Source organism: Melanaphis sacchari, unplaced genomic scaffold (assembly GCF_002803265.2).
Source record: "Melanaphis sacchari strain LSU unplaced genomic scaffold, SCAv2.0 Contig131_pilon_pilon, whole genome shotgun sequence".
NCBI classification, from domain to species: Eukaryota; Metazoa; Arthropoda; class Insecta; order Hemiptera; family Aphididae; genus Melanaphis; species Melanaphis sacchari.
The window spans coordinates 313287-332608 of NW_020270541.1; the positions used below are offsets into that span (position 1 = coordinate 313287).

Below are 19322 nucleotides of genomic sequence, written 5' to 3' on the forward strand. Positions count from 1 at the left end.
AAACCAGTTCACCACGCACTTCACAATTTCTCCCATTTTTATGACGTCGAATAAAAAATCTTCTACACTCTTTAATTTTGAAATGTAAAGCTGATGTTTGCTTTGTAATTTTTCCAGCTGTTGCTTTGAAGTCATAGACATCGACATCATCACCTAATTGCAGTACTTTTCCGTGACGTTCTATAATAGCCCGATATTCACATGGCAAAATTATTTCTTCATTTTTTTTTATTTCTTGCTCGACGTTACCAAAAACTCGATCGGGAGGCAGGAATGAATGGCCAGTAATCGGAAACACTAGTTCCACCGATTCTAATGTCTGTGGTGCATGATTCATTAACCACATGGAAATTGCTGTTATGACGATTGAATTTTTGTTTTGGCCCGGACACCCGTCCGCTATCAATCGCAAGACTTTAATTTGACTGGTGAAAGTGAAATTCTGAAGTCTGTGGATTAAGGCAGAAGAAATTTCGTTGGAACCTTTCTGAAACTCGTCCTCCATCCATGTGTAACACCACACGGTTTCTTTATTTAATACGTCTTCAATTTAGCTACTAACTTATAAAAATTTTATAAAATAAAAATAGTAAGCATACCTACTTATAGAATTATTTAAGTATGTATGAAAACAAAAACTTTTAAATTAATATCAATGTAATATAAATAATCAATAATATAATTGTAAGTTATGAATAAATAATAATAACTAAAAATAATATACGTATAATATATGGGTACTTACCAGAAGATGAGATTATTTTGTTAAAATAAAGCCTTGATTCAATAAGATTTGAAAACTGAATTTGTGTAGGTACTTACTACTTACTATTTAAGTTTGAGCCTCGGAGGTTCAAAACTACAATGAGCCAATGAATATAAAAATACGAAACATGAACTGCACTTGCACAGCGACTAACGGCACATTATGTAGGTAAGTCCAAAACAAAGAAAAATAATTTCGACGTGTTCTTAGAACTATATTTCTTATTTTTTTTTATCTTACTGATTTTTGGAAATGCAGGTTTGAGATACCTATACATTATGAATGATTGACTATTATCTGCCACGCTTAGTATATGATGACCCATGTACAATGTACATAGACAAAGAAATAATACTTGTATAAAAGTAACATACTAAATGTTTAATCTATTTATTGGAAATATTTAGTGAACATATACATTTAGTTAATTTAACTATAAATTGATAACTAAAATTTCATAGTATTTTCCACCAAACGGACATAGCTATAACCACTACATTATGGTAATATTAACTATAATATTTTTAACCATTTACTATACCAAAATTATTTTTTTCCGTGTTGGTAGTGATTTAAGAAGTCGTAATGTTATAGGCCAGTGATCATTGCTATTGTATGCCGTTTGTACAGACCAATCTATTGATCCTCCTAACGATGAAGATGTAATTGATAGGTCGATAGCAGAGAAACTGTTATGGGTTACATTGTGTCTTGTGTAATTTCCATCGTTGAGGAGGACTATTGAGTCGTCTTCTAAAAGTTTTTCGATAGCTTTTCCTCGCCTGTCCGTGAAGTTGGATCCCCATAGAGTATTTCTGCTATTGAAATCGCTGAGTAACATGTAGGGACGTGGTAGTTGTTTGATGAGGTTTTCAAAGTCTGAGAGATTGAGGTCCGTGCTTCCGGGGCATATATGTTGAATAAGCTGATTTTTTGATTGCTGTTTAAAGTTATTTTTATGGCAATTGCTTCTAATGGAGTATTAAGGGGAATGCTTTCATGTTCTGATGATGTTGAAGCGAAGATGCATACCCCTCCACTGGCTCTGGCGTGGTTTGTGCGGTTCTTGAAGTATCCTTTATAGTTTTTGAGGGAGGGGTTTTTTTATTATGATTTAGGTTGGTTTTTTGTAGACAGAGGGCTAATGGTTGAAAGTCTACAACTATTCTGTGGACGTCTGGTAGTTTCTTAAAATAACTATTTATGTTCCATTGGACTATTGTTTCTAATTGTGCTTGGTTGTTGTAGGGGGAGGTATGATTGAAGTATATTATATTGTTTTTTGATGTCATTTTTATTTTTTTTTTTCTTTAAAGCGGCGGTTGTGTGATTGTGTGATTGAATGACGTAGTTTTATTTGTATGATCATGCTTCTGATTCGTAGGGTGACCAGACGTCCTCTTTTACGAGGATTTGTCCTCTTTTTATGAGTGTCCTCGTTTGTCCGGGCTCTTTTAAATAAAAAGTCAAAATGTCCTCTTTTTTACACGTAATCTGTATTCAGTGGTAAAATGCATTTTAAACGATCTTATATTTCCAAAAAATAATTTATAGAATTGGTGATAACATGAGTAATGCACACGATTATAGATAATATTTTGATTATGGCTTGTTATGGCTATAGTCCAGGACCTGTAGATAGTAATATATTGTGGTGATGGATGATAAGATATTGTGATAAGATTTAGAAGAACTTTTCTATTATTATTATTATTATTAATATTACTATCACAGTATAGTTATTTTTAGAACTAACAATGGAATAAGATTATAAGAATATTATATTATGCTATAAAATATAAAAACATTTAAACCAATTGACTTTCCTAGACAATGATAAGACCAAAACAAGATAATTAATAAATATTTATTAATCAAGACTTAAAAAAAATAGCTAATAGTTAATACAATAATACCTATATAGTCATTAGTGTTTTTAAAAATGCCTAAGAGAAAATGTGTCTTCAATGATCGACTGAAGGAATCATTTAAAAGTTTTGTTGATGGCCGTGACGTTAGTGAAGCCAAATGTATCGTCTGTGATTGCTATGTTTCAGTTGCCAATAAAGGTATGTTTTCCTTCAACAGATTTATATATTTTAAATTCATTAATATGCTTAGTATTTTTACATTTTTGTCAGGGTCTTATGATTTAAAAGCTCATTTAGACACAACTAAACATAAGTCAAGAATAGCTAGTTCTGTGGTTTCATCATCTAACAGTTTAAGTAATTTTATTATTAACAAAAATACACCTGAAATTTTGAAAATTAGTGCAGTGGAGGGTACACTTGCATTTCATACAGTTATACATCACCATAGTTTTCGATCAATGGATTGTACGCCTGCAATCTTACGTTGTATGTTTGATGACTCTAATACTGCTAAAAAAATAAGTTGTGCACGAACTAAAACTGAAGCAATTGTAAATAATGTACTGGCACCACATTCTCTGAAAGTTATGATTGAATGTTTAAAATGCATACCTTTTATTAGTATTGCTACAGATGCAAGTAATCATGGTAACACAAAAATGTTTCCAGTTCTTATTCAATACTATGATTATTTGAATGGTGGAATTAATGTTAAACTTATTGATCTCAAAAATACAAAAAATGAAACTTCAGATACTATTAGTGAATTATTGTTGGAATCACTGAATAAAAATAACATAAAAAGTAAATGTGTTGCATTTGTTGGAGATAACACTAACACAAATTTTGGAGGCATTAATCATAAATCTGGTCAAAACATATTTTCCAAACTTAAATCAAGTGTTAATAAAAATTTGCTTGGTATTGGTTGTCCTGCTCATATTTTGCACAATGCCATACATCATGGTGTGGATCAATTTTATATGTTTGATATTGAATCAATAATTCTTAAAATTTACAACTATTTCTCTATTTACACAGTTAGAACAGAATCGCTGAAAGACTTTTGTGAGTTTACAGATATTACATACAGAGAATTACTGTATCACAGCAAAACAAGATGGTTAAGTTTATTTCCTGCAATTAACAGAATTTTGCAAATGTTCCCTGCATTAAAATCATATTTTGTATCACAAGACCAAACACCTAGAGCACTATTAAACTTTTTTGAAAATGATTTTAGTGAACCATTTTTACTTTTTGTACATTCTTTGATGAGTACTTTTCATAACAGTTTGGAAAAAATAGAAAATGAGAGCAATTCAATATGTGAAATAATAAATATAGTTGAAAATATTTTGACTTGTTTAAAAAGTAGAACAACAGAAAAATTTATACCCTTGGCCGTAAAAGCACGTATAAAACATTTGAGAGAAAATGGAGAAGAAATTGCCTGTGATAATTTTATTGGGCATTGCTTATGTATATATTCCTCTACAACCAGTTATTTAGAAAAATGGACCATGTCATTAATGCAATTTAAAGTAATTAAATTTATCCAGTTTGAATAGTTTGATTATTAATGATTTTTAATCAAAAATTATTTTTCAAATTATTACAGGTATTTAAATGGATGGACATTCAGAAATCTGCTCCAATAGATTACAATGAAGTTGAAGAATGTATAACTTTCTTAAAGTCCCTAAATGTTTTTATTGATGATGTACAATTATTTGACCAGATTCAAAATTTAAAAACATTTATTAGCATCCAAGATGATACATATTTCTTTGAAAAATCTCCAAATAAGTTTTTATTGTTTTTTTCTTCAAATCAAAACATAACAACATTTTCTGAAATTTTGAAAATTGCACAGTTTTTTTTTGCTATTCCAGGACATAACGCTAGTACTGAGAGAGTATTCTCACTTATAACTAGTCAATGGACTAAAGAACGCAACCGTTTCTTATTGGAAAACATTAAGGGTGTTATGATGGTTCAATTTAATTTTAAACATTTTAAATGTACTGATTTTTTTAAATACTTGAAAGATCAAAAAAACAATTATATTTTAAAAGAAATATCTAGTTCTGACAAGTATGGTCAAGTCAATTCTAAATAATGTTTAAAAGTTTCTAAGGTTGTTTGAAAAGGTTAAAAATAAATGTTTTGAATTTGCGTTTAGTTTTGGTCGATTATTTTTATTTTATTGTTTCTAATAGATATGTTAGATTTTTATATGCTGTTTATATTTTGCTTCAATCAGCCAACTGAGTATAATAAAATTGTGATAAATAAATAACACAAGTATGTTTAGTATATTATGAATAATTTTAAAGTACCTACCTATCCATAATATTAGTAAAAAATAAAAATGTCCTCTTTTTTTATAAGAGACATCTGGTCACCCTACTGATTCGTTAGAATCATAGAGTTCAGCATTTAGAGTTTTTATGAAGCGGGTAATTCTGTTTTTGATACTGTTGTCTCGAAGACTTGGTTTGATTTTCGAAATGATATCTAATAATTCTTCTTTTGATATATTGTATTATTTATAGATTGATAGGGGATCGAAGGGGCCTTGGTTATTTTCTAAAATATGTTTAAAGGTGTCGTAGTCGATTTTGAAACTGTATTGGTCGTTGAAAAAATGTTGTGTAGGTTCTAAATAAGTATCGATATTTTCTAAGAATTTTTTTAAGGATGCGGATTTAGTTTTCTTATTCTTTTTTTTTCCTGTTGTTTTACTTTGGGGGGGGGGGGGTTCACAGTTTGAAGGAGCACACACTTCGTTTGTTTCTTGAGCTATATCCATCGGTGACGAGGGGGCGGATTGGGTGTAAAACGAATCTGGCAGTGACCTTTTGATGCCGCTTGGTTGTTCAAGTTCCATTTCTATTATGTCTGCGTTTGGATTTGATTCGAGATTTTGGAGTTCTAGTTGGGTTAATGTTGAGGTAGAAGCTGGGGGATTGTTTTGGGGAGTGGGCTCAGAAAGGATTTTTAGCGGCTCTAGTAGTGGTCTTGAGGGTACTGTTTGGGGGTGTACTTCTGTGGGTGTATTGTCTATATTTAAAATATCATCTATTATTGAAGCAGAGTTTGGGTTGGATATGTCATTATTTTCCTTTGTAATTTTACTATTTAAAAAATTTTGATTTGTGCATTGGGATGCTATATGTCCTTGGGACTGACATATGTAGCAGTTTAGGGAGTCGTCAGATAGGAAAATCCTATAGTTAGTGTCTTCGTAATTGATAAGAATTGATGTAGGAATTTCAGTGAGGTCTTCGTGTTTAATGAACGTTTGGCGACGGAAGCTTAGAATATGTGTAAAATCTTCGACTTGTATGCCAGCCTTTAGAAACGTTATCGGGCTGCATAGGGATATATTTAGTTTGACAAGTTCGTTAGCGATAACGTCCGGAGGTATGTTAGGGTATACGTTGGACAATATGATTCTTTTATTTGGATTGAATAGTTTACGTAATTTGAATTGTTGTTCTTGTATTATGATGTTTGGGTACTTTTCGATTAGATTATCAACTAGTGCCTTGCTCGATAAGAATATACATATGCGTTCTTTAGATATGCGGGACGCAAATAGAATATTAGAAGGTTGAACTAGTTTGCCGATAGCGATTATGTAATCTTTGTGTGGAAAGCTTACATTTATATCGATTACAATAGCTTGGTCTTTTTTAGGTATTAAGCTATTTGCAACAGTGGAAGCAAATGATTGTTTACTATTATCCGCGTTAATTGGGGTTTCTGGGTAATTATCAATGAGTGTCTTTGTAGAGGTAGATTGTAGTTGAAACTTGAGGTCTGGTGTTATTTTGGGTGAAATGGGTTTAGCGATAATTTTTGTTGTATTGGTTGGAGGAGTTTTTATTTTTGGTTTTTGCACAATGTTGGTTTGTACTGTTCTACGGATTGAAGGGCTTTTCAAAGCCGATGGTTTTGAAGCTTGCAATTTGGTGGTTGGGCCTTGCGCCCGGAGAGTTTATTGTGTATTAACTAATAGTGTAATTAACGAGCATATTACCTGAGATACGGTGAGTGTAGGTTGTATGCTGTACTGCTATCGCAAGCTATTAAAAACGGTACTCGTGAGACGCGATAAGGTACGTGTTGACTATGTAAATATTTTTTGTTCAATTAAATTGAAAGTTACCTCTAAACTAGAAAGTACCTCTTATTTTTTGTGACACTGTTTCTAATAGTTCTGCGATTTTTTATTTCCATCTTAATAATATGTGAAAATATGTGTATTGACGAATCAGTGATTCCCTTTGTTGGACGTTTATCATTCCGCCAATACATACAAAATAAAAGACATCGATACGGTATCAAAATATTTAAATTATGTATAAATGATGGATATAATATAGGATTTAAAATATATGCTGGTCGAGAAACTATTCCGAGAGTGGCAGTTTCTACAAAAATTGTAATGGAGTTAGCAGCAGATTGATGAGGGAAGAACCATGTTTACTGACAACTGGTACACATCAGTAAGTCTAACAAATGAACTTTTAAATCGATCCACAAATTTCGTAGGTACAATACGTTCTAATAGGAAGTGTAACCCAAAAGACGTCATAAATGCTAAATTAAAGAAAGGTGAAATAAAATCAAGCTAAAATGAAAATAATATTGTAGTAATGAAGTGGAAGGACAAACGCGATGTACTTATGTTATCAACAAAGGATAAAGATAATATAGAAACAACTACTAATAAACGTGCTCAACAATTATTCAAACCACAAATGATATTGGATTACAATAAAGCAAAAGGTTTTGTCGATATTTCCGATTTGAGAGGTTCTTATCATTCACCACTTCGGCGGTCTTTAAAATGGTATCGAAAAATAGCATTTAAAATTCTGTTAAATACAAGTTTATTAAATGCATTAACTCTAAATAATTCTGTCACTGGTAATAAAATAGGTGTAACAAAATTTAGGGAAAATATAGCTCAAGTTTTACTAACGAAATCTAAGATACTCAACACAAATGAAGGTGAAAGCCATAAGCTTATTCACTCTAAACGTGGTAGATGTTCCAATTGTTACTTTGAAATGGTTCACTAAGGTGGAAGGGAACATGCACAAAAAATTACACGAAAAGTAAATACACTGTGTCCAGGCTGTTCCAAATATTTCTGTTTAGATTGTTTTTTTTTTAAATGCATTTAACAACAAAAAATGTAATTCATTTAAATAATGTATTATTTTTTTGTAACTTGTATTAATATATTTATGTTTGATTTATTGATTTTAATTTTAAAAGTTTATACTGTATTTCTGCAAAATATTCAGTTATTTTTAATACGAGTTGTATTTTATTTTTATTTTTAAAAAATATTAAATTTGAACACTGTTTGCACTATTTTGTTTGAAATTTTTTCCTCTATCTATTCCAATTAACAAATTGAGCATCAAAAATGGTTCTCAATGCCGTAATCGCGAAAAATAATGAGTACCAAAACTGACTCTCACAGCCTGACAGTCAAACAGTGTGAGTACCAGAATTGGTACTCAAAGCGTGTAAAAAAAATATAATTAAAACATGAAAGCCTATAATACAAATCATGTGAGTACCAATTATGGTACTCATGGCAGTCAACTTGTTTTAAACAAACAATGGTTTAGCACACAGTATTAACTTTTTTTTTTTTTTTTTTTTTTTTATTAGAAACTTGGTGAAAACCATTAGTTTCAACAATTACAATAATATATTTAACAATTAAAGTTATGTAACAGAAAATTAACAATTTTAACAATTAAATATTCGAATTAATAAAAACAAAAATAGACTGATAATTAAGAAAGTACAATGAATCAAAGAAAAAGATAAGAGTAATATAATGGTGCGTGAGTAATATAATAATAACTTGTCGTCACTGTAAATTTAATTAGAAGATAAAGTTTAACAATATAAAATGGTATAGAATTAAGTATATGAGAAAAGATTAGATTATTGTATTTAGGATTTATTTCATAGTGAGGTGAGAAGGGAAAGGAGTTGTTTAATATTATTGGAGATTTCGGAGATAAATGAGGTTAGTAATGTTTCAATATTTGAGCCAAATTGAGAATGACTTAAACCGGTGGAAGTGACATGAGCATATGATGGCTGGGTGGAGGGGGTACAAAAGGTGGCTTTTGGAGTATTATTTTTAGATGAAGGAGTTGGAATATTATTTCGACTAAATGAGGGCTTGATATGTTTAAACTTTTTGTGTTCAGGGCAACCTTTATAGTTAGCGGTGTGATTGCCATTACATAGAGCGCATTTGGCTGGAACGTCGCGTGACTTGGTACAGGACTCTGAGGTGTGTTCTTCTCCACATTTAACACAACGTGGTTAATGAAAGCAGTATTTACGAGTATGACCATAAGATTGGCAATTAGTGCACTGTGGTGGACTTTTAGGAGTCCGTGGTTTTTCAACTGTGATTTTAGTGTTAAGAAGGAACTCAATTTTGTATATGTTCAAGTTATTCGTGGCTTTTTTAATATCGACGAAAAAAAGTGGCAGCGGTGCTTTATCCGAAAAACGTTTGATATTATGTATATTGGTAACACTATGTCCCAATTCTGCAAGACTAGCAGAGATGTCCTCGTGTGAGGTGGTCGGGTGGATATTACGAATGACCACTCGAAGCGGACGAATAGCAATTGGCTGGAAGGTATGAAAGCAATAGTCATTTTCGTCGAGGAGTTCTACTAGAGAGTTGTAATGTTCCCAGAAATGAGTGTAGATGATAGTATAAGAGGGCGTAGACTTACATATAAATTGAGAAGAGTCTAATATAGTCAGCAGGATGGAGATGAGGTCGGAAAAATTGTTCACATTTTTAATGTAGACGGGTGGTGGTTTCGTTGAGACGAGACTGTTGTGTGTATTGGCGGTTTTCGAACATGGGTTTACATCGGCTTCATCAGTGTTAGCGAGGACTGAGAACCGATTTGGACTAGCGAAGACTTTGGATTTTTTCTCTACGACCTTTGGAGAGAGAGAAGATGTAGAATGATGTCTTTTATTCTTGTTGTCTTTACATTTATTGTTCGATTGAGACGACATAATAGCGTGATATTATGGCCCTGGCGATGGTAATAAAACATTTTATGACTTAATAATCGTACAATCTTTTTTTTTTTTAAAGCAAAATACGCTTTTGTAAACTAAATCTATAAGTACAATGCATGGTGTTGCCTTTGGCTACAACCAATAAAAACTATTACGAAATAAATATTTTATTTATGTTAGAAAGTATAAATCAACTTTGAAAAATTATTTAGATATAAGGGATTGATGAATTGGTAAATCTTTAAATCAGTCAATGGCAAAACATAATTTATGAATTGTGGCTTGGTTAAGAGGCAGTCACAGTAAAAGTGAAACGTATACAACGCTCAATAGATGGCGTTGCGCGCTGTATAGTCGCCGTTGCGGCAGACCGTAACCCCACCCATTATATCCTCGACTTGGTCCGCGCGCACTATTTTCGGGAGCGGTACATTAATACATTATTACTACGGAGGCGGTCATGATGAGCGTTTGATGTATTATAATATTTCACGAGTATAATATTTTATGCACTCGGCGCGCTTACTCCTCGCTTTGCGTTTACAACCTACCTTACCTAATAATTGACTTACGTTCATTTTAACTTTTAAATGTGTACAAATATATAAAGCACAACAACGTATACACATACATAGATTGATTTACATTCATAGCATAATTACCTACTTTTGAAATATACATACTATTTATACCTATATTATTCTAAGTTTTAATTTTTTTTTTAACATTGGTAATTTTGTAATTATCACACATATTATACTATTCAGGAAGATTTTTATATGACATTCTTTACATTATTGTGTTCAACATTTTGTATCAATGTATCTATGTATTTTTTGCGATCATTCTTCTCAGCGACGGGCATGCTCATAATCGAATTAAATATAATAGACAATAGGTAGTATTTATTTTCTACCCAAATTAAAAATATTTATTTATTCAAAAATAAAGGAAGGCATTACATTGATATGTACATAATAATAGATACGAGTGTAGGTGAGATGCTGATATTGGAAATAAATCATCTAGAAAAAAAAATGATATTGTATTATTGTATATATAATAGTATTATGGGTATTTAATAAACCTATGTAGGTAATAAGAAAAGTAGAAAAATACTTTTTTTTGGCTGCTTGTTCTTTTAAAATTCTTGGTGGATCGATAATTTCGGTAACTAGATGTCTCTTACCAAACTGCGGATTTATTAATTCCGGCAATAAACATTCATTATAGAATCTAAATACGAGATATAAAATAGTATATGGTTAAATTTGTGAACATAAATTTAAAAATTAATTTAATTAAAAATGGTTTATACTAATTAATATTATACTTACAAATGTATTTGAGACTGTATTTTTTGATACCAAAAGTTATCATCGATAGTAATACATACATTATAATACCAATTTTCTGTATAAATAAAAAAATTACATTTTTTTCTTTTGGTTACATGCAATTGAGTCTGAATCTGGTAATAATAATTATGATTAGTTTTTAAGCTAACATTGTTTTGTTTGTCTTTAAAACAAAAAGGAATCTGCGGAAATTTAAAATTGTTTAAAAATATTAGGTAAGGTAATATAGGTATTAAAAATCTAAATGTATTACTTTTCCTGCGTCAATAGCATCGAATATATCAGAAAAATTCCTAGCCGAAAATGGACATTTGATTTCGATGATCGAATCTTCGCCGATGAGGCCATCTAAATAATATAATTTATTGGTTATTAATTTGGTTTTAATTATTTTAAATTAATTATAACTAATTAGGTATTGTTATTTAATAGTTTTTGCTTTCAACTACCTGGACTTGCGGCTAGATATAGAATTTTCTCATCCATACACAAACCCACAGGTGCAATTGTCAAATTGTATAAGCTTTCAAATTTTTTTTTTGCTTCGATCTCCATTACACGTCCATATTCAATAGCCTTTATTTTTATGTTTATGCAACTATAGAGCAAATCGTATACAATCTTTTTACAAGAGGTATGCTGTCGCATTTTGCATATTTTCCCTATATTTGAGGCAGTAATTCTTTTTTTTCTCTCCGAATACCAAAGTTGGGATTTGGATTGATCTTTGGTTTCGTTTTCCAATTTTTCTGAAAAATTAAAACAAAAGATTCATATAGCATCAATTTTATTCGATACCTAATTAAAATTTTTACCTCGATTAGTGGTCTTTAATTCGTTAAGAAAATTATCTTTTCTTATTTTGAATTCTGCAGGAGTTAAATCGTCAACCAACTCATCTGATAATCCATAGTTTTCATCTGGACCACATTTTTTATTAATTTTTTTATTTTTAGAAGGAAATAACTCTCGGCTTCGTGCATTATTATGTCTCTTTCTCGCAACATCTTTTAAAAATAATTTACTAAATTTCCCTAAAATATTTATAATGAATTATTATAAATTTATATATATTAACATTTTACCTATAATATATAAATTGAGAACTCATTATACTTATTTATTTGTTATTTTTATGATATTTTATAAGATATAATTTTTATTAATTGACAATTGCCCAAACTAGTTTTTATAAATAGGTACCTGGACTTTTTTTCATCACGTTTTTATGTATTGCTCGCAGGTATTCTTTAGAATTGAAGGACACTACTGCAGCTTCAACCCGGGTGTTGTATGAATTTCGTTGCGATAAATTTATTCTTTTTCCGCCGATGTATTTATTTATAATGCTGTTAAATTGCTCGCATATGTTGTTATCTACGTCTAAAATCAAACTTGCCGAATTTAACACTAAGCGATTAACAATATTTTTTATTTCGACCATCATTCCACAGATTTCTGCACGCTGTACCCAATTTTCTTCTCCTAAAAGTCTTTTTTTTACAAAAATAATCGTCACACTTTGAATGTTCGCCAAAAATGTGATACGGACTATTAAATAAGTCAGCTGATAAATCTAAAAAAAATATATTCATTTAGTACAATACACAAATTGTATACAAATATTATATTATATATTACAAACATATAGGTTTTTAGATATTTATTTATTATTTATAATTAAATAGCCATAAAAAAACGATTTATAAGAAACCTTTTACTAAATTTTAAAGTTTTTGGCCGAGCAAAAAACTAAAATAATATAAGCTCGAACATTAAAAAAATATATATATTTACAAAATTACAATAATATATATTATATTATGTCACTATAACTAAAATTTGGAGGTGTTTGAATGATTTATCTGTCGGCCATAGTACAGTAATACTGTGGATTTATAACTAAAATGTTTTACAAACTTTTAATTTTCTGTGCTGTTGGTACATTTTCATTTTTTTCTGTGTCTTATTGCTGTCACAATAGCAGTCCGGAATCTTAGTATATTTTTCAAAATAAATTGTCTTAAGTTGATAGGATAATTAGTTTTTTTTGCAATAAAAGTTAATTTTTTGGATATAATTCCGTAACATGTGATTACGGCACTCGATCTTCTGCACAATATAATCAGGTCCATAGGGTAGAATTTCTTTAAGTCTTTTAGTGACACTACTGTCACCATCACCTGTGAAATCAAAAGTAAATTAATATAGGTGCATAATAGTTTTTTAAAATTGAATAACGTACCAATAAGCTTATTGAACTTCAATTTGTGTAGCTCTACACTTTTTAAAAAGCCCTCAGCTATTCCATCTGCTTCTATACCGGTGGCTGCTTTTTTTCCAGTTTAGAAAACATGTATGAATGCCTGGAGTTTCATTTTTTCGTTTCAGCTCGACTACAGATAATACAAAAGCGATTTCTGATCCCAACAAATAGCACTTTTTTTAGTTTTGTATCCAATAATAGTGGCCTGTATATTTTAATATTTTAATTAAATATTAACAATAATTCATGCATGTATGGTTCTGGTTAAACAGGTATATAATTATTTTAATGTGATATTTAACTTGAATTAATGCAATTGTAATGAAATTAATTTTTAAAAATAATTTCTGTAGACTAACACGTTATATTCCACGTTACTAAAATAATAATTATAAATATAGAATATATAAATGTATATTGTATGACAAAAATTAATTTACCTAGCACTGCAGGCTTTATCTAACAATAGTCGAATTATTTGTACTAATTTGGGGAGACTAATATTTCAAATAAAATTGACTTATAAAATAAAAAAACCAGGTACTACTTAAATTTTTAAAATTTGAAAATCATATTTTAATGGGCCTTAAACATATAACGAAAGTACAAAATATAGTATACCACTCCGGATAAAGCGTCGTATTTAGATTTATAACTCCGTTTTGACCACTGTCCATCTGCTACAACGGTACAAAACGGTATCCCATCATCGCCAACATCTCCTGCTTCTATTGCTAATTTTCTTTCTTCTTCTCCAGCTTTTTTTTATTTCCTCCCACGCTGAGTTATGAATACTAAAGCTTAAGTTTTCATGTTCTTTAAAAAAAAGTTGTACTTGTCATGCACGGAATTTCCATTGCAGCTGATAATTCAGCTAGTTGTTTTTGGCCAATTCCTTGAGAAATATATAACAATGTAACAATGTATAACTTTTACAACCAACAACAAAATCAAATACAACAAAAACTGTATTGACTATTTTCAATTTTTTTTTTTTCAAAATTTTAGATTAATGCTTTTCTAATAGTGTAATATATTTTAATTTTTTTAGACCCTTATATTTATTGGTTAAACCACTATAAAATTTTGATTTTAAAATGGCAACATATAATAAAAATGTATAACATTTTTATGATATATTTCCGGTTGAAAATCAAATGTTGATAGTGGTTTAATCAGTAAACATAAAGATAAAAAAAAAATAATAAGGTTATATATTACCTATATAATTTAGGTAGGTATATTAAGTAAATCAATATTATTATTTTTTCTATTTACCAATTGCTACAGTTCCATTTGTTACGGCTTTATTTATGGGAAGATATGATTTATCAGATGGTTCTGAAGAAATAACTTTTACAATGTTGCACATTTTGCATTGAAATTTGAATTTGGAAAAAAAACCGTAACGTTTTTCTGAGACAAAAGACATATTCAAAAAAGAACAGTCTAGTCCACCACCATGTGAACTGTTTTGGATTTGTTTAAAAATATAATCAACATCTACAATTCGTCTACCCGATAAATGGTCAGTAAGAACCCTAAATATTAAAAAAACTAAAAATAATAATAAAATCGAAAACGAAATTCGAAATAAGAATAATCAAAGAGATTTTTGTTTTTTTCTGATACTTACTCAGTTTTACTATTTTCTTCAACACTTGGTAATGTGTAGGATTCAATATCATTTAAATTAAAAGATTGATTACATTCAACAATTGGGACAACTTGAACAGGAGTCGAAGTAAACCTAAAGTTTTTAATTAATTCATTATTTCTTAACAGGTGAAGTCTCAAAAACGAAATACGTGATAAAGGGTTTGGCACTGCCTACTAATGTACAATAAGGTAGTTCAAAATTCTAATTAACAAAAAAATTTAAAAATATAAGGTAAAATGAAAATTATATACTAAGTGAAAAAATATATAATAAGATACCTAACAATTTTTAATAATCTTACTTACTGGATTGGTGTAACAAAGTCTATATTTTCAATTTCTACGTCATTAGTAGAGCCAGTGGAGGTACTAGGTTCACTATAAATAATATAGGAGTATAGTCAGTATAGATAAAAAATTACCGAACAAATAAATTGTATTAGTTATAACCTCGACACCTCATCATTGAGTCATAAGTTAGTTTGATTGATGTGTTAAAATATGAACTCCAAACACGTTTTTTAATTTCAATAATTTCTTTGTTTTATATGTTCAAGATTTTTGGGGTGGTATAATTTTTTTATCGACATTTTACAAATGATCAGTGACCTTCTCTATGACGAGGTACAGTCGAGACTCGACACTAATTATATATGTATATAACAAAACAATTTTTTTCGTTTTAGACCGGGAAACTAAGCTTGTACAATATTAAATTTAAATTGGTTATACAATGTTTTTAATTTTTAAAATAAATAATATGTAATTTAGGGCACTTACCTTGGTTTTTTAGATCGTCTTAGTGCAAGTGTCTTAGTGACCATTTTTTTAGTCGATCGTTTACGCTTTAGCACATTTTTTTTTATTTGCCATAATGAACAATGTAGAGCCGGAAAATTGTAAAAACAAATGATAAAAATGTTCACAACTGATGTGATCACGTTGAATCATACAAAAGAAATGGTTATTTTTTCAGAGTTTACTTTACGATAATTCGAGTATTACAATAGTTATAGTAATAATTATACTTGAATATTTATTTTTAATTTTTTATACATATTTCTGGAAATACAGCTATTATAGTAGCTCATATTGTTACTTCCGCTGTCCTAATTCGTAATCACTAAGTAGTAAGTACGGTGTCTATATTTAAAACTTTTTTTTTTTTACCATAGTCATACTCATGTTATAATTATAATTTTTCCAATTAATTTAAACATCAATTCAAGTTTTTTATAATGCAGCAATATACCATTATAATTTATAGCAAGTATTATACTATTATGTAGAAAAAATATTTATTTTATATGTTTAGGTACTAGAATTTATTGTTGATAGACGAATTGTGCATACTTTGAAGTTTGATGTACCTACCTATCTACTGTCTGAAAATATTAGAATGTCCGCACTAGTTATATTGTAAAAATAATTGAACACAAATAAAATAAGTTATCACTTATCCAGTCGGTCAGTGATGGAATACCGTCTATGATTGTCGATTGCCTGATTATAATAATATTGTATTTATTCATTATTGTTATTTCTATAATAAAATATCAATAATTTATATTCCTATTCCTATAAAGTATAAAGGTTTATAATCGGCGCATAATCTATTCTCAGAAGCGTTTGTCGTAGTGTCGTCGGCACTCGTCGCCTATTACCGGCGACCATATAAGAAAGTCACTTTTTGTAGTGGGGAAATTTGCGACCTCCGTCACAACGGCATGTAGGTGGCAGCACACTATTGCAATGAAATATCTAATCTAACGACGTAAACATGCTGTCGAAAAACAAACGAAAAGCAATTAAAAAGTGGTTTTAGAGTAAAATTACCTATAATAAATTTTATAGAAAACAATATTTCGGAGGGAACCTCATCGGGGTTTTGTATTAATACAAATACACAGCTCGATATTAAAGGAACAAAAACCTTTTTTTTTACATTTTTTAAATAACTGTAACTTTTTTACTGCTTAATATTTCGAAAAACACCGATGAGATTCCCTCCTAAATATTGTTCTCTATAAATTTCATAATAAGTATTTTTACTCTAAAAACACTTTTTAATGCCATTTCGTTTGTTTTTCGTAGACGTGTTTTTACCGCTGAAAATGACCAGTGTGACATCCTCTTAAGGACGGTGTGTTGCGGGTCGGCGGTCGATTGCTAAATGCGTCCGAAATTTCGTATGAACAAAAACATCAAATTATATTACCGCACATCGAACCTTTTTCGTCATTATTTTTTCGACACGAGCATGAAAGATTAATGCATGCAGGTGCACAGACGATGCTGAGTAATATCCAATCACAATATTGGCCAATAAAAGGTAGAATCATAGCAAAAAAAGTAATATATAACTGTATAAAATGTTTTAAATTAAACCCGGCAATTGTAAAACCAATAATGGGTAATCTACCTAAACACAGAGTAGAACAACCTAGTAGGTGTTTCGAGACATGTGGGGTAGATTATGCAGGTCCGGTATTCATAAAATCTAGCCATAGAAGAAATGCAGCTATCAGTAAGGCATATATATGTATTTTTATTTGTTTTAGCACTAAGGCTATACATATAGAACTAGTATATGATTTAACTACTGATGGTTTCATTGCGGCATTAAAGCGATTTATCTCACGCCGAGGAATATGCCAACACATTTATTCCGACAATGCTACAAATTTCGTAGGGGCAAATAAACAACTCGAAGAGTTAAAAAATGTATGAGACTCCAAGGAACATAAGGAAAGGGTTCAATCATTTCTGAACGGAAATTCTATAACGTGGCATTTTATTCCACCACGGGCGCCGCATTTCGGGGGCTTGTGGGAGGCTGCAGTGAAGTCAGTAAAACAGCATTTAAATAAGACAGTTGCAAATATTAATTTAACATATGACGAAATGTATACTGTATTAGTACAAATTGAAGCGTGTATAAACTCTCGTCCCCTCATACCTTTATCGAGTGATCCAAATGACCTAGCTGTATTAACCCCTGCGCATTTCCTAATAGGTAGTTCACTCGTATCTTTACCTCAATCCGATCTATCTCATAAAAAAGAAAATTACTTATCGCAATGGGAAAGAGTTCAAAAAATTACCCAGGGAATGTGGAAAAGATGGAACGGGGAATATTTGAATCAACTTCAGGTCAGAGCTAAGTGGCATCAACCAGCCAAGGCCGATATTAGGGTTGGAACAATGGTGTTGATCAAGGAGACAAATGTGCCACCTCTCCAGTGGAATATGGGACGAGTTACGGCATTACATCCTGGGCAGGACGGTGTAATAAGAGTTGTGGAGGTAAATACGCGTGGCGGTATAAAGAAAAGGGCAGTTAGATTGGTGTGTCCATTACCAGGACAAACTCAACAGGAAAATATAAATGTGTAAAAAATATATTTCTTATTATTGATACTGGCGGTGTCATGCTAAAATTATTATTTATTTTATACTATTATTTTTTTTTTTTTTTTTTATATACTATTATTATTTTTATACTATTATTTATATAATGTTAATGACTTTATTATCATATCATTATTTGAAACTGTAGTTCAAGGTGTGTTTGGGATAAATCATAGATAAGACTTGATTGTGGTAACGTCGCTACGCAACGCGATATCGTATGTAACCAAGTGTCTGCTGCTTTCACCGATCGTTGCTATGCAGTGAAATAAGCTGATACCGCCGCAAAATTATTACCAACAATATGGGTCAAACATATTTGAGTTATTTTATATTCAGCGTAATGCTGTACAGTCCACAAATATTCAACAATGATGTTATTTCAAAAGAATGGTGAACAACAACTAATGTCTAATAAAATTAAAACATCGTAAGATTTTTAATTTAAATCGATATGTTTTACGATAAGATATGTTAAATAATGAGCGATTTATAAACCATCGGAAATCGACTATATTTGACTGTATAAAATGAGAACAAAAATATGCTCAAATTATAAATAGAAAATTGTGAATTATTCTAAGGGTTACGGTAACATACACAATCGTAAGCTGTAGAATGAAACCCATCATATTTCAGTAAAAATAAGAAGAATATTTTGACCCAACTTACACCATATTTGTAGGTTAGTAAACAATAAGAACTAAAATAAAACTAGGCTCGTATTTACTATTATAATATAAGTGTGGTGATACATAGGTGAAAATTACATGATGGTAATTGTTAAATTGGCTGAAAGTAAAATACTTGTTAACTAGCAAAATATAATGTACAGTATTATACCAAATGTTTGCAATCATAAGTTGTTCACTGTCCAGTGAATTTTGTAT

The 19322-nt window shown here is 30.2% G+C and overlaps 2 protein-coding genes and 1 pseudogene across 2 annotated transcripts; 1 reads left to right on the plus strand and 2 right to left on the minus strand.

Moving 5' to 3' along the window:
• The first annotated feature begins 7307 nt into the window (after positions 1–7307).
• Positions 7308–7736, plus strand: LOC112591339 (piggyBac transposable element-derived protein 4-like). The gene has a single exon (XM_025335127.1). The coding sequence runs from the start codon at positions 7308–7310 to the stop codon at positions 7734–7736; it is 429 nt and encodes a 142-aa protein (XP_025190912.1).
• Positions 7737–10759: 3023 nt separating this feature from the next.
• Positions 10760–13276, minus strand: LOC112591340. The gene is made up of 8 exons (XM_025335128.1): positions 13196–13276; positions 12479–12672; positions 11912–12135; positions 11546–11845; positions 11350–11444; positions 11076–11278; positions 10858–10974; positions 10760–10763 (listed from the first exon to the last, which is right to left on the minus strand). The coding sequence occupies exons 1-8, from the start codon at positions 13274–13276 to the stop codon at positions 10760–10762; spliced, it is 1218 nt and encodes a 405-aa protein (XP_025190913.1).
• A 194-nt stretch (positions 13277–13470) lies between these two features.
• LOC112591341 lies at positions 13471–15845 on the minus strand (annotated as a pseudogene).
• Between the last annotated feature and the right edge of the window lie 3477 nt (positions 15846–19322).

Excerpts from the sequence above, each read along its gene's own strand:
- LOC112591339 (XM_025335127.1), top strand. The coding sequence starts at position 7,308 with ATGAAGTGGAAGGACAAACGCGATGTACTTATGTTATCAACAAAGGAT.
- LOC112591340 (XM_025335128.1), bottom strand. The coding sequence starts at position 13,276 with ATGGTGACAGTAGTGTCACTAAAAGACTTAAAGAAATTCTACCCTATG. Across the intron at positions 11,445-11,545 it reads ATATCTAGCCGCAAGTCCAG|ATGGCCTCATCGGCGAAGAT; the intron begins GTAGTTGAAAGC and ends TATATTATTTAG. Across the intron at positions 11,279-11,349 it reads ATGCTATTGACGCAGGAAAA|ATTCCTTTTTGTTTTAAAGA; the intron begins GTAATACATTTA and ends AAATTTCCGCAG.